The 23,138-nt window shown below is 36.5% G+C and overlaps 1 protein-coding gene across 3 annotated transcripts in view; it reads left to right on the top strand.

Annotated features, from left to right (window-relative positions):
- The window catches only part of CACNB2 (calcium voltage-gated channel auxiliary subunit beta 2), a 112,039-nt gene that overhangs the window by 53,118 nt on the left and 35,783 nt on the right, over positions 1-23,138 (top strand). For 2 of the 3 annotated variants that reach the window (XM_058811184.1, XM_058811176.1), the window contains exons 3-6: positions 11,484-11,606; positions 15,831-15,967; positions 17,757-17,833; positions 21,675-21,808. In XM_058811184.1, the coding sequence (XP_058667167.1) occupies positions 11,484-11,606; positions 15,831-15,967; positions 17,757-17,833; positions 21,675-21,808 (471 nt within the window). Of the gene's footprint in view, positions 1-11,483; positions 11,607-15,830; positions 15,968-17,756; positions 17,834-21,674; positions 21,809-21,953; positions 21,974-23,138 lie in introns of all 3 variants that reach the window. The other variant, XM_058811195.1, reaches the window with a different exon arrangement.

The following is a 23,138-nucleotide window of genomic DNA, read 5'->3' as shown; positions in this document are numbered from 1 at the left end:
CCTGAAAATTTAAGAAAATATTGCATTAAATTTTTAGAAAAATTATGAAACTGTGTAAAGTTAATATAGGGTTTATATTTATTAATTTTAAGTAATTTTTAATTCTCACTGGGCAGAAAAGGATTCATTTTAGATGAAAACAAGTAAAACATCCCTTTATCTTCCAGTGTCTGACTCAAAAAATGACACAGCCATGAAAACACGTGCTAGAAATTTTGACTTTGGTATCAACCAACAAATTTTAAAAGTTCTTCATGCTAGCGAAAAACAATATTTCTTTGGAATGACATACAAATTTAAAGCAAGGTTAAAATGTGTAATTTAATTAATAACACACTGTGTTTATTGTAGTTTGTTTTTCTATTTTCCACATCTTGTATGAAGTTTTTATTCACAAAAAACCCAGGAGGTTTAACAGCATTGCAGCTCAATATTCTACTCTTAAGGTTCACTCCAGTTTCTTAATGTATTTAAGTAAATACAGAAGTAAAATATGGCTACGAAAGAAACTAATTTAAGTTTTAAAAAATAAAGAGCAGCAGTCCACCATCTGTTTTCCTGTATCCCTGGTGTCACTTTGTGTGCATGAGTTCTGCCATAAAGCCATGTACAAACTTCTGGTTGACTACCAGTAATTCAGAAAGGATTATAGATCTTGGAGTATAGCCATGGATTTTATATAATTTTGATACTAGAGGAAAGATACAGAATTTTTAAATTGCTCTTTTAGAAGCTTTAGAAGTATGCAGAGTTTTAGTTGCTTATTAGGGAGCCATATTTGGTGTCCAGTGATGTTTTGTATTGCACATAAAAAGGCATTGGTGCAGCGTGAGTTGAGGCTCACTGGCGTGCACAAACTGCCCCACCAGATCCAGAATGAGCATCACCTCTTCATGGGGATAGGGACTTTGGGGGAAAAATCAGAAAAAAATGGGAGGAAGAAGAAAAAAGGCAAGGGGAGACTCTGATCAGCCAGCTGGAGAAAGAAGTGATCCCCTGCTGAGTGTCCTCATCATCCTCTGGGTGCTCTCCCCTCTACAGTATGTGGAAATGAGAAAGAAACTGAATTTTAAATTTTTGTGATATGAGCTAAACCCTATAAAATAAAAGGCAAGACAGTTTGGGGGTTGGAGGAGAGAAGGCCTGATTCTCATTCCAGTGGTGATCACTTCCCAGGAGAACCTTCTGCAGCAACAAAATCTCTCCTGTGAGATTTTGACAATGTAAATGGCAGCTGCTTATGAATAAAACACTTGTATGTGTATTACCTGTTATGTGTGGAGAAAACAGCTGTGTGCACACTGGCAACTGTATCATACAGGGCTGATTCCCTGGTCAGACTGAGCACTGGCTGCTCCACTGGCTTTGGTTCAGCCTGAGGAATGCATACCCACAGAAAATTCAGTCCACTCAGCCAAGAAAAGTACAGTAAATTTAAAAAGTCTAGAAACCCAAATTAGAATTCTTACTGCCACTTTGCATTTTGATGCCATGTCTTTTTTCTTACAAAGAGAAAAATCGTTACAATTTTGTGTCATTTTATTTCATGTTTTTATAATAACTCTTACTGCATCCAGCCTGGAATTAAACCTTAGCAGTTCTGTGGCTATAATAAGAGTAAGGTTTATTGTCAGCTAATGTTTCATCTGCTGGCTAGATGACTAGCTGTGCACCAGCTGTATAATATATTCTGTAAGGATATCATCATCACAGCACTTCACTCCTGCATCTCATACACCCACCCGGAGACATGTTTTATCTGTGCTCTGAGCAAGGAATACAAATGAGATGTCTCAAGGAAAAGTAAATAAGAATATTAGGAAATATTAAAGTAAATAGGAATATTAGGAACTATTAAACTGAAGTAATTCTGATTTTAGCTTGTTAGTGTGAGAGACTGTTTTTGGACAGGGATGAGTCGACAGCTCCCACAAATCTTTAGGTGCTGCTGATAGACTGCTTTTGGCACAGCTCAGACAGAATGGCCCCAAGCCCGGCTTTTAGCTGTTCTTTGTTGGCTTCTCCCCCGCATGGATCTTCCTTAGTTCCTGGCTTATATCAGAGAAGCCCTAGTCCTGCTCTAGCCTAATTCTAAACCTATGGAAGAATGTTTTCTAGCAGAAAGGCATCTCCAGAAATATGAGCAAGGCCCTGGCTCCTCCTGTAGCAGGGCAGCAGAACTGCAGTGCAGCAGCTGTGCTGGTGCTAAACCCCCTGGGAGCTCCTTCATCCCAAGAGAAGGAGAAAGGGCTGGTGCTCACTGCTCTCCCCGATGTGCGCAGGCACACGGGTGGCCAGGCTGAGGAGTCAAGAACTGAGCTTTTGCCCAAAGCACAAAAGGAAGATTACAATATACAAGAGAAACAAGATACAGGAGAATTATAATAGATGAAGTTTTTGATGTAAAATTTATTTTACTTATTATTATTTATTATTAATAATTACTTACGTTATTCTTCCAAAATTATTATATTTGTCCTACTAGTTTATAAGTTTTGTATCACCTTCATGTAAACTTTGTTTTTTTTAAGATAAAATGAAAAATTTTAGATAAAACTACATTTTTCATTAGCTTTGCTTTGAAAAGCTCTAGTTCCTGAGTCTCACAGTTGTTCTGCTTCCAGCAAATATTTGAAGAGCAGAGCCAAAGTGTGCCTTGGCTCTAGTGCTGTGCATCTTACGGAATATTAAGCCATTTGCAGTCTGTTAATTCTGTGCTGGAAGTTGCAAGGAGTTTTTGGCAATGGATATAAAGATTTCAGTCATACTGATTGTGTTTGAAAATGTCAATGTGACGCTAGAATGGCATTGCTGGGATGATCCTTTTGTTGTTGTTTTAATTAAACATAGAAAATTGCACATGCACATGTAATTAAATAGAAAACCATACAAACCATGTATACAATGTCACGTGCTCCAAAGGTAGAAAATGACATATTCAAAGTGTTTTGTGCTATCCTATCTTTCCTGTGCAGATATATAAATCTATAGACTTTACTGTCTAGTCTGATAATATTTAAAAAGTAGTTGTTGATTATTTTGTTTCTCCTTTGTTGTCATGGGATTGGTGCATTAGCTCCCTGCTTGGGGGATAAAGACGGACAAAAGGTTCATGATATTTTAAAAAGAGAGAAATCATCCCTTAGAGACCACTTGCTTTTCCTCCTTTGAACTGGGAACTTGATGGCAAAAAATGAATCCACTGAAAGGTTCTTGGATGCTATGGAGAGCTCCTTGTGTTTCACACATTGTTGGATTTTTTGCAAGGGAAGATCCTCCTGTATGCAAGTAAGAGACAGAATCTATTGCTCTCTACAATGATCTGAGAGGAGGTTGGTCTCTTCTCCCAGGCAACCAGTGACAGCACAAGAGGAAATTGCAGGGGAGGTTCAAGTTGGACATTGGGAAGAATTTTTCACTGAAAGAGTGCTCAGGCATTGGAATGGTCTACCCAGTGAGGTGGTAGAGCCACCATTCCTGGAAGTGCTCAAGAAATGACTGGACATGGCACTTAATGACATGGCACTTAATGCTGTGGTTTAGTGGAGAAGGTGGTGTTCAGTCAAATGTTGGTCTCAGTGGTCTTGGAGGTCTTCTCCAGCCTTAATGCTTCTGTGATTCTATAGTGCTGAGATGGGAGAAAATATATTACTGTAAAGTTAATGGTTGAACAATAATACTGTACAGAGTGAGGTCTAAATTAAAGGTACCACCACCATTCCCCTAAGGTAAAGGTAGCCTCATTTCCACTTTTCCTAAGTCTGGGATGTTTAACTTTCAAGTTTAACAAATACTCACTTACCACAGCTTTGACTGTGCAATGAATATGTGCTCTGTGTTTATATAATCTGTATCTAGGTTGTCAGGGAGATTTGAAGTATAGATGCCATTTTAATTTAAAAATGAGAAGTGTCTCAGATAGTGCTAGACTTACACAAACAATAGATATCCAGGTGAGACATAAGCTAACATAAGCTATGGCCATAAAACAGAATCATTTGAAAGGGGCAGGAGCCTTGAGGCAGCTGTAGTGTTTATCATATCCTCACATAACTTCTCAGTTTTAGTTCAGTGTATGAGTTAAGAGCTAATAGAACATTTGGCTTTTCAGACTTTAAAATATCATCCTTGGAACATATAGCCATGTAATTCCTGGAAACAGAGCAGTCTAGCTGCAAAATGTTTTGAATAAAGGAAGAATTTTTCAGCAGTTTCTTAGAAAACATGCTTAAAATATTATATAAAAGTGAAACATTTTAACAAACATTAACCTTTGACTCTAGCAGTTGTAGAGACTTTCTGATCCAATTGAAAAAAATGAAATGCAGAATTACTTAAATATTGGAACCAGCAAAAAAACTTGCATGAATAACACTAAAATAAGAAACAATTTAGGCGAAGCAGCATTTTTTTAAGAGATTTTGATAATAGAGTCTACATTTTTAATCATTGCATTGCTGATATATTTAGTATTTACTTAGCTTGCTGTGTCACAGAATTTTGCCTTTCCTGGAAAATTTTTGTTTGTGAAGAGCCTGAAAATGTTACTGCAAATCTTTTCTCTATGTGAACCTCAGTTTAGCCAAAAAAACCTAAGATCTGCTAAAATGCTGTCTCATAAGCTTAAGATGTCTCATAAGCATAAAACGTCCTCATTGTGACATTGAAAAAAGAACTTGAAATCCCAGCACAGATTTTTATTGCAAATGACAGTTTTCATCTGTTGGCTTTTGCTGCCAGAATAAGCATGTTTTCAGTAAGCACAAACAGACTTTTTCAGCTGTGCCGGTTTCCAGCGGTTCCTGTTTACTCCCCAAGTGGGTGGTATGGAAGAGCCACCTTTCTGGCGCACTTGCATGCAGACAACACATGGCCACCATCGAGTTTTGGCATTATGCTCTAATAAAAAAAGATCCTGCTCATATGAGAAAGCTTGGTGTGCGTCAGTACAGCTATTTCAGTCGTTGCTGCCTCCTGAGCTGAATGTCAACCGACATTGGTGACTCTATTAAAATACGATTTCGCACAAGGAAGTAAGAAACATGACTTTCAAGCTGTGTGTGAAGATGAGCTAAAATAGTAACAAAAGTATCTCTGGAGAGTACTAGAGGACAAAAAAAAAAATTTCTCAGAAATCTACCTATTGTTAAGAAAAATTGGATCTGGCAGACTCTTTTTTGTACCAGCTGGATGTGTTAAATTTTCCTTCTCTTCAACATTGAGTGCAGGCATTGCTGTAGGAGGGATTCCAAGGAACTGGAAGGATTCAAAGGTTTCCTCAGAAGATTTCTCCAGTGATCCTTAGGATCTGAGGACTCTAAGGAAAGTCAGAATTAATCTCTTATAGCTGAGTTTCCGTGCAGCAAGCATTGCAGCCCGTGTCGAGTCCAAGCAGGATGCTGATGGCGCAGGGTCCTCGCGCGACAGGCACCAGTCCTCGCTGGCTGCTCTTGCAGGAGGCACCAGAGAGCAGCGTTTGTGATGTGTCCTAGGCAAGAATTCAGTGAGCCAACCCTTTGTAAAGTAGCAGAGCAAGCTCTGGTAGTGGCAGGACATAGTTCACGTTGCCCTAATTTTGGAAACAGATGGGAAAATGTACTCAGATCAAATAATTATGTGTTTAACTACTTCTCTCCCAGATCCTTCTGAAGGCATCTTGCTATCCAAAGCCATTATAATTTAGAAGAGATATTATGCCATTATACCACTGTACTTAGGCTGCTACTTATTAACTATAATTGTACTTAATAACTTAACTTGTGTTTTGTTCTCATACTGTACTTCTCAGCTCCTTCACTTCACTGGAAGTCTTGAATACAGCATAAACCCTCTTTTTAGACCACTGCCTAGGAGATACAGACTGGCAAAACATTAATGACATTTTAAAAAGAGAGAAATCATCCCTTAGAGACCACTTGCTTTTCCTGTTTTGAACTGGGAACTTGATGGCAAAAAAAATGAAGCCATTGAAAGGTTCTTGGATGCAATGGAGAGCTCCTTGTGTGCTCCACTTAAAATTAAAACTGGTAATTGATAAATTCTACTTGTAATAACACTTCATTTTGCTCATACTGGACTGCAAAACTATGTACCTTTTTTCCATTATGGATTTCTATGTTCCTCACTGATTGATATGTGAGAGAACCATAGCTCCTGTATGTTTGGTTTTTTTTTTTCACAACCATGGTGGTCAAATACTGGAGGAAGATGCACAGAGAGTTTATGTTGTTCTGTCCTTGGAGGTATTTAAGACTCACTGGGACACAGCACTGAGCAGCCTGATTAAACAGATCTGTTTTGGGCAGGGGTTGGACTCATAGACACCAGAGGCTTCTTCCTACCTCAATTATTCTGTGGTTGTGGCTTCTTCCCAGGCTTGTTTGGGACACACACCTATGACTGTAAAGGAAGGCCTGATTGTTGCTGAGAAGTCATATTTTTGATCGCTGCTTTTAGTGACAGCAGCTGTATATGCTCCGAATTTTCGATTGGGACTTTAATGAATTGTCATTGCTTCCTTAGCAATGAGATTGCTGAGCAGATGCTATTGTTAGAAATTGGACAATTTCTTATCTGTCATGAGGCTCCAGAAATATTCAGCATTTAGAACAAAAATTTCTTGTAAATTTTTTGTGTTCTCAGGTGGGTTTGAGTTTTCTTTCTTGTGTCACAGGTGCATGAATTAGTGCACAAAGTAAAAAATGGAAAAAAGTTATTTTATTATTTTTGCATTTGCATTTTCAAGCTGCTTTTTTGACAGTATAGGTTTCATAACTATTGAAGTGAAGGGAGATGACCCATCCTTTGATTCAGCATCGAACTCCGATTTATTGATCTCACTCACACACTTTTATAGTGGTGTTAATTAAGCTTATACATATAACAAAATCCGAGCTCACCATAACGTTACACATTAACCCCTCCTTTTGTTTTCAATACCTGTGGTTTGTTATTGAAACCAAGATTTGTGTTCTCACCCTGATATGAAAGTTCTCAAGGCCTCCATGTTTGTCAACTTTTGCTTTCCCAAAACTTATATTTACTTGTTGTTAAAAACAGCCTGAGAACTTCCGCTGTTTACATAAACGTGCCTGAGAACTCTTGTTGTTTACAGAAACAGGCTGTGAGAATTAGCTGCTTACAGCAGCCTTTTACTTTTCCATCAGCTGTATATTTTCATGGCCTTTTTTCCTTCAAGCCATGTCTGAGCAAAATTCTCCAACACATAACCTTGTAAATTTCTCTATAATAGTAATAAAAATAATGTAATTCTGTGAAATATAGAGGTTTTGAACTGCTTCTGCTTTATATGTGTTTGACTCTATGTCATTAGCAGGGCAAAATAAAGTGAGATGTTTTCAACACAGCAGTATTAGGCCATCACAGTGCTATTGATCTTTGTCCTTCGTGGATTATTAATATTGTTAATGGCACAAACACTGTGTACAGGGCTACTCTGTGAAAAAAACTGCTGAACTTAGGTCATCATCTGTCACATTTGCTACACATTAAGTCTTCTAGTGAAAAGTTCAGTAGTTGTAATCACCTTTTCTCAGATGAAAGAACTGGTGTGACTTTTAAATTTTCACGAGTGCAAACTTGTTAGTGATTTGAGAAACACCCATTATATTCGTTACCCAAGAGAAGAATAATTCCTTACACTCAGGATAAGGCTGCTTGCATGTGTGAAAAGTGGATAGGATGAAGAATGAGTAGCTTTATGTAGAAATAGGGAGGGAGTGAACTTTCTTTGAGACACATCTTCTGAACTGTAACACAGACACAGCTTTGACAAGCATTTTTTTGAAATGGTAGCTGTAATCATTTTCTGAGTCAGTTCTTGTCTTAGCTGGCATTGCCTTCATAAAGGTGCATTCTGATTTCATTTAAACTGTGTAAATACAGAGGTGCCTCTACTGTGGGAATGATGTGACAGAGTAAGAGGTAAGATGGATCAGAGATCCTAGATCAAGCCCAAGTGTAGACAAAAATGGTTTGGAGAATGCTTTCATCAGTTTTTCTACACCCTGATAGTGGATGAGGACTAGAGATACTTTGATTATCAACCAACAATTCCAAAATTTGTGGCCATGAGGGAGATGACCTGTTCTGTGAGCAAATTCCATAACAGAATTTGCCTCCTTGCCTAGGATTCCAGGGGTTGCCTCCACTGGTTTTATTGAACAGTATGAAAAATCTGAAATCAGTTATAGGGAAAAAAAGATCTTGTCATGTATTAAGTACATGACTAGAGAACAGATTGTATTATTTTGCTCTGTTATTGAGTGAAATATTTATTGAATACAAATTCAACCAAGCAGGTACAAACTTGTTTAAACTGACAAATTGACCGAGGCAGATACAATGTGCAAATTCTCATGTTTACATTCAATACAAGTTAATCATGGCACAAGGAAATATAAGTAGTAAAGTATAATAATACCGTAAATAGTATGAAATTAGTAATGAGGGTTGGTATGAGGATGTGTAAAGTAAATATAATTGGTAAAGGAAGAGGTGAGATCCAAATAGAAAAAAGAGAAAATTGAGTAAGGTTGCTCTAGATGCACTTTAATTTATGTACATTACCAAAAGTGTACAGCCAAAGTTGGTTAAAGAGTTGTTGACTAAGATTTTGTTGATTTATAGTCTGAATTTATATCAGAATCTGAAACTGGTTCATGAAGAACCTCACTCCAGAATGTGTTCCCTGCAGCCCTCATGGTATAGGTGACGGCAATGTTCGTGGTCTGATTGTTTGCTCTCCTTGTAGGTTTATTCAGCTGGTTGAGTGCTGTACTTCTACCAGAGAAAAAAAGAAAAACAGGATGAAAGTGTTCATTTTGAAGATAAATGAACTTTTCCAGGCTACTTTGTTTCTCTGTAGAGACATGACATGTTAAACTGTTCAACATCTGGGAGCATTTGTCCCTGTGGATTAACTGAGTGCTAACCTGCCATCCCATTTTCATGGAGATTTAGGGAATGAACAGCAAGTGCTTAACTGTTTTGACCCAGTCTTATTTTAGAACTGCAGGATATGTAAGCAAATGCTAGATACATTTTCAAATATGCATGTGTCAATTTTTTTTTATTTATTTGTGTTTTTTTTTTTTTTTTTTTTACATAAGACCCTAATTACATAACATCTGGGCTTTTTTAGTTCAAGACAATGTAGTTCAGGAAAAGTACTTAATTGATAGTGCTATGAAATCTCCAGAATTATTTGTTTATGTAAAAAGGCTAGCATTTAACTTCTATAAATTAATTAGTTTTAAATATTCAATTAGATGAATTATTGTAGTCTAATCCCATGATAATTTAGTCTCCCTTTCTACCAATGTGCCAAGTATCTAAAATGGGACATACCATTTCTGTGAATGTCTGTAACTCAATGTTCTGTTTTGTTTTTCTTATCAGAGTTTTACATTTTTTTGATGGCATAGAATGACAGAGAATTTCACCTGCAACAATTCTTTTACGTTAAGATAGTTCGGAAGTCCTTTCCATTGTATTCTTTTTCTTGGGTGGTTAGGAGTTGTCTTCTAACAGGAAATGTTAGATCACATCTAAGAAGTATGTCAAGGACATTAACTTCCTGGAGATGTCTGTTTGTTGCAATGCTGCCAAGATTTTAAAGTCTTTAGTCAACCTAAAGTATTTCATCTGCTGTTAGTTTTAGGAGCAAGTCACAGTGGTTAGGCAACTTTTTCTTTTATTTGCTAGAGGATGTAGCAATGTGAGAATGGATAAGCAAGCGTGCTATCCCTCCTATCAGTGTTTGGCACAGATTGTTTCTTAATAGATTCCATTCCACATATTTCCACAGTGACAGGTCACTGCCATACAAAATGGTTATTCTTAATAAGAGGGAATGATTTATTTGATTATTTACTATTTGATGGTAAGTATTGCTTAGGAGATTTGACAATTCAGTGATTATTCATATCTGTATTTTGATTGTTGAAATTAGTAATAGCATAGAAAGCATCAGCTCTGTTAGTCTGTAATTTTTACATTCAGGAATATTTTGAGGTTTTGTATGAATATTTAAATCCAAAAATTTTAAGGAGGATTCGTGATATCACTGAATCCAGTGCCTGTGTGACTTCTTTTTTTTTTTGTGGCATGACTAGTTCTGTAATAGTTTGGTATCTTTTATGTAGGGTAATAGTGGAAGTAACATTGAGAAAATTATAGAGGAGATAATTAAGATATCAATATGAGGTGTTAGGAAGTCGAAATTCCCATTTTATCAACACTGAAAGATATTTTAATTGATGTGTATAAATCACCAAACTTTAGTTTTGGACTATTGTTCTCACAAATGCCCAGTTTAAAAAGTGTAATCATGAATACATAATCAGATCAGGATTCAAATTAGCCCTTCTAACAATTTATCTGTTATGACAAATTGGGCTAAAGGTTCAGCCTGGGGCAGGACAGTGGTGGGTCCAAGGGATACTGTGTGATAATCTCTGTGGGAAGAGCAAGCTCAAGCTGTTGTTTAGCCTAGAATAAAACAGAAAAAATGCTGTTATCCTGTAAAATAGTTGTACCTTTGAGAAGAGAAAGCCCTCGGTGGCTGTAGTCTGGGCTGAGCTGGGTGGCGCCTTCTGTTACCGTACCTGTGCAGAGAGGTGCTCAGCACTGGTGCTGCTGGTAAGGAGAAGCTGTGCAGATGTGGGGCTTCTGTTGACTCTTCTGGCAGCTGCTTCTTGAAAACAAAACTTGGGAAAATCCACTAACTCACTGATGTCAGCTAGCAGAGTAAGAAAGAGTTAGGGAAATGAACAGATCTCTCTGTGGTTGGTACTTGGTAATGACATGATGATACCAAGGCACATTGTTCCTCTCTCAGAGTGCAGTGAGGTGACTTGCTTAAGGGTTACTGGTAACTTCTGGGACCTCTTCTCCAAATTTGCAATTTCCCCAAATAGTTCTTGGGGGCTGAGGCTGTGAGGGCTACACTTGGAGCAGCCTTAGAATGCTCCTGAGGTGACCAGCACGTGGGTGCCCAGACAAGAATGGTGTGGAAGGAGCAATGTTGGTGCAGTGCCATGCTCCCCTTGCAATTCCTTTTGCAGCCCCATTGTCCATGGAGCTTGGGTTTTGTAGCTCTTGAAAACTACTTCTTCTGGCAGCCCCCAAACACTGAACTCACAGCAAAACTGCAAACTGACAATATTATATGGATTGCCAAGTCAATTGTGATTACTTATTACTGACTTGGCTTACCTCAAATTAATTCAGAGCTCTATCACCTACTAAAAATCTGTGTTCTATGAAATGCACTGATACTAATAACTAATGTCAGTAAAAGCTAGGCTTCATTATTTTTTCTATGGATGCGTTGAGACTTCTTTGTAATTCTTATGATTTTAAAAACTATAAAATAGAGAAATCATCTCCCGTGTATATGTTTGTATATATGTATGTGTTTGCAAGATAAATCTTCATGATGTTCATCTTTTATTTTGCAGTCAAAACCTGTTGCGTTTGCAGTTCGGACAAATGTTGGGTACAGTGCAGCTCACGAAGATGATGTCCCAGTCCCAGGCATGGCCATCTCATTTGAGGCTAAAGATTTTCTTCATGTTAAAGAAGTAAGTAAAACCAGAGGAGTAAGTGAATCACTCTTTAGGGAGTACTTGAGTAATAGTGCTACTATTTTGCAATGTTGATAACACTACACATTGCCAAAGCACTTTACAAATGTTAAAGTAACACTGTATAAGGATTTGAGTGTACTTTTAAATGCTGTTCTTGTATAAGCTATGGCACAAATTTCTTACAATCAAATTACTGAAGTTCAGAAAGCAAGTATTTTTCTTCTCTAGTAAAAATCAGTTATTTATAGGTTTAAATGCCTGTGTCTGACTATTCAAAGATGAAATATTTCTGAGGTTTTTTTTCCTAATCTGGTACTGTGAGGGTCTGTTGTGATTTAGCAGCCAAGGGTTGCTTCTCTTTTATCTGTGTGACTGCATCTCAACCCCAAAATCCTCAAGTCTCCTGTTTTTTTTTTTACTGAATCTGCTTCCCTGGCACAGACAGTATTTAGTTAGCAGTAACATGCTGAAGAACTGGAATGATGTTTCAAGATAATTGCAGCTGTCAATAAATGAGCTTTGCATTTGCTGCATTGGTTTTCTTTCCCTGTAGTTTGGTTTTGACAATTTTAAATTTTTAAACACCCAAAGTAATTTTCTTTCTCTGCTTCTTGCAAGACAATCTCAAAAAACTTGGTAACTTTCACGTGCAGGCCCTCCTCTGTAGCCTGCTGCTCCCTTTTGAATGACTCCTTCATTTTAAAATGTTTCCTAGTTTTTGGTCATATTCCATTGTGGTTTGTCTCCAAATAGCCCATCTGGATATGAAAAATTATAGGAAAAGAAACAGAAAGTTAGTTTAAGGTTGAGAGCAATCTAGCCATGTATTTGAAATTATGTCTTTGTCTCATTTTAGACTATCAGAAAAATCCCTCAGTAGTTATGATTGACAATGCACAATGATTCTGTTAGCACAGGTGCTTTGTGGAAGAAAGAAACATTCCTAATAGAGAGATAGAAATACAGGTGGACAGAGACTAAAGGAACACAAGAAACAGACATGGCTAATGGTTGTAATTTTTCATATATTTTAAACACACAAAAAAGAGAATAATTTAGATTCAGACTGTATATGGTGAAGGAAATATGCTTTCTGACTGATGATAGTGTGAAAGAATTGCTCTGCTCTGTCTTGTGACAAAAGAAGAGATGAGCAGGCACAGAGTCCTGGCAGGAGAAAACCATCAGCTTTCTCCAGTGTGTCTTGAAGCACTGGAAAATAAGGCTCAGTTTGGTTACATCAAATGGTTTTGTGTAGTCATCTATTCCATCTGCACTTGAAACGAAGTGGTAATCTCAGACTTTACATCAAGTTTTTCCCCTGTTTCCATATAAACCAGACACACAGGGTTAGCAGTTTTCTGTTAAAAGTTAATGCATTTTTCTTCACATCAAAACTTAGTCTCAGATGTATATATATGTGGGAGAAAATCTGGAAGGAAAAGTCTCCTGAACTTTTTTGTGTCTCCAAAATGCCTTGAAGGGAAGCTGAGTTCTTACATGTCTGTGGCTGTATGTAGCACTGAGGGGTGGAAGAATAGATTAAAATGTTCCTGCAGCCCCAGCTGTATTAGAATAGGCATTCTGTGCTGATTGCCTTTAGGTTTTCTCTGTCAGCTGTTGAGGAGAGGTTATTGTCTAGTGGTGCTGGGCCAGAGATTGGTTGGGGAGGGACCCTGGGACCAGGCCAGGTCCGGAATGGCGAGATGGGACGGGATCCACAAGGAGTCAAAGTGGGACTCGGACTCCTGCCCTGCATTTGGCAGCAGTGTTGTGTCTGGGTGGGTTGAAGCTCCTTCAGATGGTGCTCCAGGCCCTGCCCTTCCCTGCACAGCCATGTCCCCCCCTTCATCTTCCGTGCCAGGCCCTGCTCATCCTCCAGGGCTCCGTGTCCCACCAGGTATGGCTCCTTCAGTACATTTGCTGCTCCCTACGGTTAATGCTGGGGGAACTGAATTGTCCAAACTTTAATTATTTCTGCAGATTAAAGAAAAAAAATACAATGGACTATAAAATGCAGTGTTTCTTATATATTTTATACCTAACATATTGCTAGAAATAAAGAAAAGCTGAGTTAATCTCCAGTAGCTTCTGCCTGCCTAAGGATGCCATACTGGACCAGTGCTGTCCTTATTTTCTCTGAAAGGGCTGCTCACCAATTTGTGCTGCTCAGAGGGCTCAAACAAGAAAAACCTCAGTTCAAAATGTATGTGGACAGTGATGAAAAGCACTGCAGTGATTGAGTGTGAGGGAAATTTATCTTCATTATTAGGTTACATTCATTAAAACTTAGTACATAAAAGGATGATGGATTCCTTCCTGCATGAAGAAACTGCTGCATCATAGTAACTTATCAATCTTTTGAGGCTTTAATGCATGGTCATCATTTTGGCCTGTGTTTAATTATTTTTTCTATTTCCTTTGGCACTCCAAACACAGGTGAATTACTGAGAATCACTCACCTGAGCCAGCAACTTGGGAGCTGGAATTCTCACTACCAAAAAATTAAAAAAAAAAATTAAAATTAGAAAGTATTATGTGTGTTATTATAAACATTAAAAAGTATCTTTTAATTTTTATAAACTGACACAGCATTTATCTTTGAGACCTTGCAGAAGTATGCTTTTATTTCTATAGGAAGAAATTCCTATGGATTTAGGATTTCTATTGCTTCTAATAAAATTTATATTGTTGCATGGTAATCTGTTGCACTGTGGGACAAAAATAGCGACTGTTCAGATTTTAATTCAATGGTGTTTCTTAATTATCTGTCTCTTCCTTTTACCAAGTTAATGACTTAGTTAGCCTTTTGTAATGATAGGGTATAATTTTAATAATACATTTCAGTCTAATACAGCTTTGAGAAACTGCTATTCCAGAGCAGCTCCCTATGAAATGCTGGTATTCTTACTCATAAAGGCATTGGATGAATATTATAGATATCCTTATGTTTTATAACCTTAAAAGTGCTTTTATTTTAATCTCTATTTTTGGTTAGCTGGAATATCTTATGGTTGGTCTCAAGCACCACAAGATTTCTGTAGCTGCCAAAGTGAAAGATAATACTGCAATGTAGGTTGTGGATCAGTGATCCACCAATGATGGTAAAATTAATTTCTTTTTAGGGGAGCCCACACATTTTACATGTTTTATTCCTAACTGTACACTTGTTCAAGTTACTTGTTATATAATTAAATATGCACTATAATATATACATTAATAGCTTCAGATGCAAGAGAGCTACTTTCTTCACGTTCAGGTGTTCTCTGAAAGTTTAATAAATATTCCAAATTACCCAAAATTTCTTTTTGATGATAGTTATTCCCATGGAACACCAGAAGTATTGTGTGTGGGGCCCATACATGAGTGACTTACTCTCCTTCAAAAATGGCGAATAAATAAGATTGGAAAAAAAAAATAGCTCTGCTGCATAGACCTCTGCAAATCAACCAACCTCTCCCACACATGGTACGGGGGGTGTAGGAATAAAGCTGTTGAGTTAAAGTAGTCAATATCTCATATTTAACAGAGCTGAAATTCAGTTAGCAATTACACAAGTTCACCAGATAGCCCAGTTAAGTTTTTTTAGTTATCCAGAGATATCCAGTCCATGTGGATCTATCATGGTAAGTTTAAGATGCAGATCACGTGTGCTATCTGAAGCAGGGTATATATAAGCAGCCAAATTCAGCCATATTTCAGAAGATTTTTGTGAGAAGTGAGGGAATTTGTGAAGTAGTATTTTTTAATTTAAATAGAGAAGTTAATAAAATGGAAGAAGAAAAATAGATTATTACAGAGCTACAAAAATTCTAGCAGCAGGGGCGAGTGGATATTAAGTCTCTGGTGTCCACCAAGGAGAACCACGAAGGGAGAATAAAAGCAGCTCACATATATGAGAGGAGACTGTGAAGCAAGAAATAATAAAGATGGTGAAACGGGTAGAAACAAAAACCAGGGAGAAACATGAAGTCTTTGCAGGAAGGTTTCCACTTAAGGACTGTGGGTTTTAATAATTTGAAAGGAATAATTATTTTAATATATTTCTGAATATTACCACAATTCTTCATTGCCATAATAACATAGCACAGTGATTAACTGCAGGGAAGAATTACAAAAGTTAGCATAGCTGCAAATTAAAATTAATAACAAAGTTATCCCCAGATATAGTAATTTCTTAGTATGTTACTTTTTTCTTTTTTTTTTATTAATCTGTAGAAATTTAATAATGACTGGTGGATAGGACGATTGGTAAAAGAAGGCTGTGAAATCGGATTCATACCAAGCCCAGTCAAACTAGAAAACATGAGGCTGCAGCATGAACAAAAGGCAAAACAAGGAAAATTCTACTCCAGGTAATAACAAAAAATCATTAATCATAGCAGCATTGTCTGTGACACAACTTGGAAATTGATGCTGTGTATCAGTCATATATATGCTTAATTATTGTTAGTGGCAGCTACAAATATTTCTGATCAATGAAGAAATTAATATATAATGAATTCTATTATTTATTATATAATATATAAAATGATTTAAAATATTATATTGTTAATTAATAAGCTGATTCATATAATTGCTGTTTGGGAGAAAAGTAGATATTTAGATTTGCAATCTGTGGTGGCCTACCACTGAAATTGTTTCTTCCTTTTTTTTAAAATAATTGCTAATATACATTACATTAAGTACATTTACTATGTGCTAGTTAATTTTTTTACTTAAAATTGATTTATCTAAATTCTGTAACATCTTTTAATTGTTTTGATGATCTTCCTCTTTTTAAAGACATTTTAAGCTCATTTTAGAAATTACAGAAAATGTTAAGATGACTTTACTGGTAAGCCAAAGCCAATGTGTGTTAGTTAGCTTGTAGGGAAAAAATAGTCTTGTCAAATTCATTTCCTACCATCACAGCTTTTAAGAGTACTACATTTTATGATGGAAGTTTCATGTCAAGTCATTTTTTATCTCTGACTGCAGCCATCATTGCATAAGAAAAAGGACTGTTTCTAGATATTCTGAGCAATACTACAAGATAGGACAATGTCACCTTTACTCTTAAATTCTTAATAAAGTAGTTTTCTAGCAACACCTGTGGAAGCAAATTGTTTCCCTTTGAGTATAAAGGAAACAAATATTCCCAGTGTATTTGAGTGGGAAGCCAGAAATGCTTTCCTATCTCCATAGGAAGGGCATCAGTGTTTGTAGAGCATGTCCAGAGTAGGACACCATGGTTGGGCAGGGCTCAGCTGCATTCACCCGCTGTGGAATGCCCTTCCCATGAGCATGCTGTCCTCAGCAGAAGGGGGCTGGATTCCTTATTCCTCTAGTGACTCTTCTGGGGCAGCCAGGTGTGTCCCAGTGATTCGGTTTTTTTCCAAATCATAGAGGCTTCCAGTTTCCAGAAATTCTCACTGAAGATAACATTGTCCTACACCACAAATGCATTATCTTAGTGCTTATTAATATTTCAAGATAAAGAAAGTGGAAACTAGTACTAGCACATGAATTATTTGAAGAGCGAAATAATCTTTCTTACATTTTTTTCAGAGCTTTTCTCATTATGGTAACTGAAATAAAAAAGACTAGAACTGTTGTTTCATTTTCACAACTTGGATAGGTTTTCACAAAGCAAAACTTGACAAAAAACTTTAGACTGCTTTAACTTTGTTGGAGAGACTTTTTCTTAGGTGCTATATTTTATGAGAAAGCAAAAGAATTGGGGTGTTAATTAAATTGAAAAGATGATAGACACAGTCTCATCTTAATTAGCAATTTATCAATAACTCATCAGCTAAAGGAAACAGGTATGCTCACTGGCTTAAGAATTACTCTTATTGATAGGTAGTAATATTAATTTATGTATCCCAATAGCCATATTATTTACTGAATTGTATTAACATCCTGTGGAAGTCAGAGCAGCAGAATGAATTACACAGCAGCACAGAAAGTATGGTTGATGTTTGCAATTCCTCAGGTCCCAAAATGTACACACATTTTGTGGGAGATGTGTATTTTATACCTCTGCCAGAAATACTGTTTGTCTCACAGCTAGCACCTCATTTAGAAGGCAGATCGTAAACAAACTAGATTAAATATTGAGAAAGCTGCAGAACTTCAAACTAATGTATTACTTTACTCCAGTAAATCAGGAGGAAACTCTTCATCCAGTTTGGGTGACATCGTTCCTAGTTCCAGAAAATCGACGCCTCCATCATCTGGTGAGTAGGTTGTGAACCCTTTGGTGAAGAGACTCATGAACCTAATCTGTGTAAAATGCGTGTACCTTTAGACCTCTTCTTCTTATTCTCCATTCTTCTTAGGTAAAACCTGAGTGATGTGTTTCCAGATAAGGCTGGTTTGGGGTGGTTTGAAGTAATGGAGTCAATGCCAGCAAGTTCAGACAATGATAGAGCTGTTAATGCACAAAATTCTCTCTTTGCTTTTACCACAGAGTTTTGTAGCAAAGACATCATAGATCTGTGAGACTACATTACATAAGAATAGTGGAAAGTTTGGTCTGGTCTGAGCATTCCTACTGAACAATAAATACTTTCTTGTACAGGAGAAAAGGCAACAATAAAAATAGAAGTTCCTGAGAGGTTTCTGCAGTAGCATCAAGGAAGGCATTGTTTTAAAACATCAGGAACATTTAGTTTCACAGTTCTGATCATGACGATGTGCTTCACAGAATTCTAGGATGCTGGATAATTTTTGCCTTTGACAAATTTTTCAAAAATACTTTTTTTTTTTACTTAGAGCAACATACAGATTTAACTTTTGATTTAACTTGAATCCAAATTCAAGTCATATGAAGCAAATTGGTGGCAAGCTGGGGGAGGATGCTAGCATTAGCTCCATTAGAAAAACACAGCAAAAGATCACAAAAAAAAAAAACAATTGAATTCAGCTGCTGTGTTGCTGGATGTTTTATCTTCTCATATGCATTGTAAATACCTGGAAACAGAAAATATTAATGAGTGTTGCTAGTGCCTTTGTTACTAGGGCAAAGACATGGATCTTCCAATCATATTCATTTATGTGGACTCTGGACTACAGAACAGGCGTCTTAAAATGAGCCTGAAGATTTTAAAGTATTTACTTGGTAATTTAAAAGGGAGACAGAGAAATTAAATTGTGTTTTTGAAGTAGCTTCATTTGGTTCAAGCAATTTAAAAATCTATCTGTCTTGTGAAACCATGGATTTGTTAGTAACAACCAACTTTATTGCAACTGCAGTTTGTTTATAAATATTCCACTTCAGTTTAACTTCTCTTTTATTTCAAAAATATTGTATTTGTTTACTAATGTATGTCTGTAACAAGTGTGTTGAACGCACCCTAATCTTTTTTTTTTGGATGGCTTTAAACTGATGTGTTTATTGTTAAGGCCAACTTTTTCAACGCCTGCATTTTTGTAGTAAAATTGCCCATCGACTCAACCCATGTTGTAATTTTATTGCTAGAGCATCTGAAATGCTGTGTTATTATTTGCTATAAAAAAAAACCCAAACAGATCAGTACATGTATTTCCAGAATGTTGCACAGAGCTTAGAGTTAAGAATACAGATATCATTCACCTGGATTACCAGCTGACTGATTGCTACCCATCCTCTAATTTTCATTGCATTGAGTCTTTTCTTCAGACATTGTTGTTCAAGAAACATGGTTTTCTGGAGAAATAAGGAAATCTGTTAAAGTTATTTCAGTTACAGTGAAGCTTTGGGAAATATGTATGGATAGTGCACATGAACTTGTTCTGTGATAGCAAGATTTTGAGTCTACAAAAATTTTTTGCTTATGACGTCTTAAGAAAGGTGAAAAAGGCATAGTTTGTGACTAAAACAAGAATTCAAGCGACTTTGAAACACAATTCAATTATTATTCCCACACCTCCTCTCTTTGAAAGTACAATCAATTACAAATACATCAATTATTTAATAAGTTGAAGAATACTAACTGAATAAGTTAATTTCATTTTTTGCTTTGAGTCAAGGATGGGTTTTTTCAATATAAAATAGTGCCACCAAAAAACCAAACCAAAACAAACACACAGACAAGATGAAGAACCAGTGAAAAACAAATGAAAGAGAGGCTAATATCCATTATCCAATATTAATATAGTAAAAAATCCATACAGTCCTGTTAGGCCACCGAACTGAGTAAGAATTATGCTGAAAATGACTGAAAAGATCCCAATGAACTAAAGATATTTAACAGTAAAAGAACTGTCACAGGAAATGTTCCATAGTATGAAGACTTAGAATGAATAAAGGAGATACTGTTAACTAGCTGATCAAATTCTGCATTTCTTTCTTACAGGAAAAGCTTAAGGTAACTGACTTTTCTTTACTGACAATTTTGGTTGAACATAGTACCAAACAAGTTTTAATATGTCTTATTGTGAGTGGTTTACAGTATCTGTTCTGGCCGGTATTCAAGAAAAGATAATATGTTATTTTTATACTTACGAAGAGGATGAAGGAGCAGTGTTGCTAGAAGAAAATGTTACATGATTTCTGTGGGTGTTCTTAGGAGCAGGATTATGGAATCTGGATGCGGATCTACTCATTGGGTTTTTCCTGGGAAGGACAGACTCAAAGGCTCAGTAACTCAGGGAGTGTCAGGCATCAAGGCATTAGATCTGTGGATAATTCAAATGGGAAAATATACTTTATGAGATCACTGCCTCAAGTGTCTGTTACATCAATAGCTGCACATAGGCTTGACAGAAATGTTTATTTGTTACATAATTTAATGGCACATGTCACTGTATTAGTTGATGCTCTACTCATGAATCAGACAAAATCAGGTCACTAAGATGGTTTCATAATAGTTTGCAATGATTAATTAAGGGTTTGGGTAAAGTCAATACAAACTATTCTGCTTACAGATCTGTTTAGGGTTAGCCTCAGTTCGACATCAGGGCATGGCAAGATAAGTGTGTGTTACCAGAGGGAGTAGAGAGAGGTGGGTAATGTCTTCACACATGAGGGTGGTGATGGATGACTGCTTATGGTTCACTTTTGTGTGTCTGCTTGCTTTCTGCAGACAAGTTTAAACCACTACTTAAGATCAGGATTATTGTTGTAAATGAGAAAGGTTTTGTTTGGTTTTGTTTTGTTTTACCTGTGGTTGGCAGGTATCTGTTTTAATCAGCATTCAGGATAATACGGCTTTGTGTTTTGAAAGTGTATTTGTTACTGAGTCTGTGAGGATTCTTGTTGAAACTGTTATTACTTACTTGCTAAAAGCTACATAATTTGTGGTTATCGTATAAGAATTATTGGTTATATATTCTTTTGGGGTAGAGATTGAACAGCAACGGTTTATTGTATTCACTTCCATTTTACCCTGCCTACATCCTGACTCTTCACTCAGATCCACATCTCAGATCTAAGCTGGGATAAATTTCCTTTCTTCTGCTATCCATTCTTTTTAGTTTTCCCTATTAGATCTATGTTTAATTATTCCTAATAAATGTATCTTATGAGTAAAATGCATTTTTATTTAAAAGATTAAAAATGCAATTGTAGTCCATCCCTAGATAAATGTATATAACATTATACAATATCTGGCTGATTTTGTCATCAAAAGTGATTTTTCTTCTAATTCTTCATTTCCCATAGACACAGTAGTGACATTTCAAATTTCTATTGATGATACCCATTTTCAATTAGTGTTCATTTCTATAACATAATCCAAATGTTATTGAACAAGTTCTTTTGTTTACATTGGTGGAAATCTTATCTATTCAAGTGAATATTTTGGATTTACACTGGTGTAACAAGAACAAACTTGGCCATTGGTCTATTTTGTAAATGTTACAGTAACTGTTACAGATCGCCTTCTGTCTTCGAATCCTACAGTACTGCACCTTTAAATTTTTCCCTTTGTTTTATTGTGTTTTTTTCTCATGGTCAACTTTATTTATTTATTTATTTATTTATTTACTTATTTATTACTCTGGACCGTTTTATTTCTCTTTACCTGTAATTTCCTTTTTAATCTATCTTTACTTTCCCTGTCATCTGATAATTCTGAATTGTTTGTCTGTATATAGCTGTAGACATAGATGCCACTGGCTTAGATGCAGAAGAAAATGATATTCCAGCAAACCATCGCTCCCCCAAACCCAGTGCAAACAGTGTAACATCACCCCACTCCAAAGAGAAAAGAATGCCCTTCTTTAAGAAGGTAACACCGACTTCCAAGCTCCCATCTGTCCACCTGCTCACCTGCACTGCGTCGCATTTCTAGTCCTGTTAACTGTCTGCGTCCTTTGACAAGCCAATAACATGCATGCTTTGTTGTTCTTTGTTTCTTTTCCATGCTGCTGTAGCTAAGCAGAAGCAGAAATCGGTAAGTTTATATCGACATCGCCTGTGTTTATCCTGCCACTGGCATCATTAGCATTATAACTCCAGATTAACAATGCAGCTATTCTAGAATTAGTGATGAAGAGATGTATTGAGCTGATAGTGGATTCATTACAGGAAAAGAGACAAAAGTTCTGTGTGTCTGTGAAACTCTGCTACATACTTATCCTTTTTGATGGAATAAAAGGACACACTTAGAAGGCCTTCTAAAGTGTTTGAGAAAATTATTTCTAGCATTGTAATGCACCTCTCTAGTGCATGTTCATTCTTTCTATATCTTTCTCAAATTTTTTTTTCTTTATTACTCAGTCTGTTGAAATCATTATTGGAATCTATCAGACACTCAGTTTGGACTTTGGAAACAAATTGTCAAGTTCATTCTATTTTTAATTTAGTCTGTGCTTAAACTTCTAATTCACTAGGTGCAGTCTGCAAGTGCACAAGACCAGTGGAAAACCTCAGACTTGTTTTGACAGTTTACTTCAGGTTTTTCCTGATGTCATGTATAAATTATCAGCCAAATGTTCTTACCATCCATCAGTGAGACTTTTTTAGTATCCCAGCTATTGGAAGTGGTACTGGTGGTTCCCAGGAGAGCCGATGTCTCTCCATAGATAACCTAGATAACTACAGAATTATGCAATTGGCATCCTGTTGCAAAAAGCTGCAATAGGTTTCTAGGGCCTTTGCTGGAAGAAGTTAGCAAGACATTAGGTAGCAGCCAAACTATGTAGTGAAATACCACATTTTGACTGTTTTGTTTTAAAATCTGTAGTCTTCATAGCTCTCATTCATTTGGTTTTAACCACTCACTTAAATCTGCAGGTAATAACTGACTGTTATAGTGCTTAAGCAGTGCCAAGTGACATTGTTGTCCCTGCTGTGGATGCTCTTGTGTTTAATGAGTAGATCTTTGTTTCTGTCTCTCGTTTCTTGAACTCTTTTACATAGTTTTGAATCCTTCTCATTTCCAAAGTCACAACTATTGGCTTCAGTTTGGTCTGTTAAGCCTGGTGTAGAAATCAACAGCAGGTTCTTGCTTCTGAGTAATTTCTTACTTAATCGTATTTTTGATTGGATAATACATGCTGACATGTATTGGATGCTGTCTGCATAAGCATCTTTCAAAGCTGCAGCTTCCAGATGAA

The sequence above is a fragment of the Ammospiza caudacuta genome, chromosome 1 (genome assembly GCF_027887145.1).
Source record: "Ammospiza caudacuta isolate bAmmCau1 chromosome 1, bAmmCau1.pri, whole genome shotgun sequence".
NCBI classification, from domain to species: Eukaryota; Metazoa; Chordata; class Aves; order Passeriformes; family Passerellidae; genus Ammospiza; species Ammospiza caudacuta.
The sequence above is the reverse complement of the archived record's forward strand: the minus strand, read 5'-3'. Positions and strand labels throughout refer to the sequence as shown.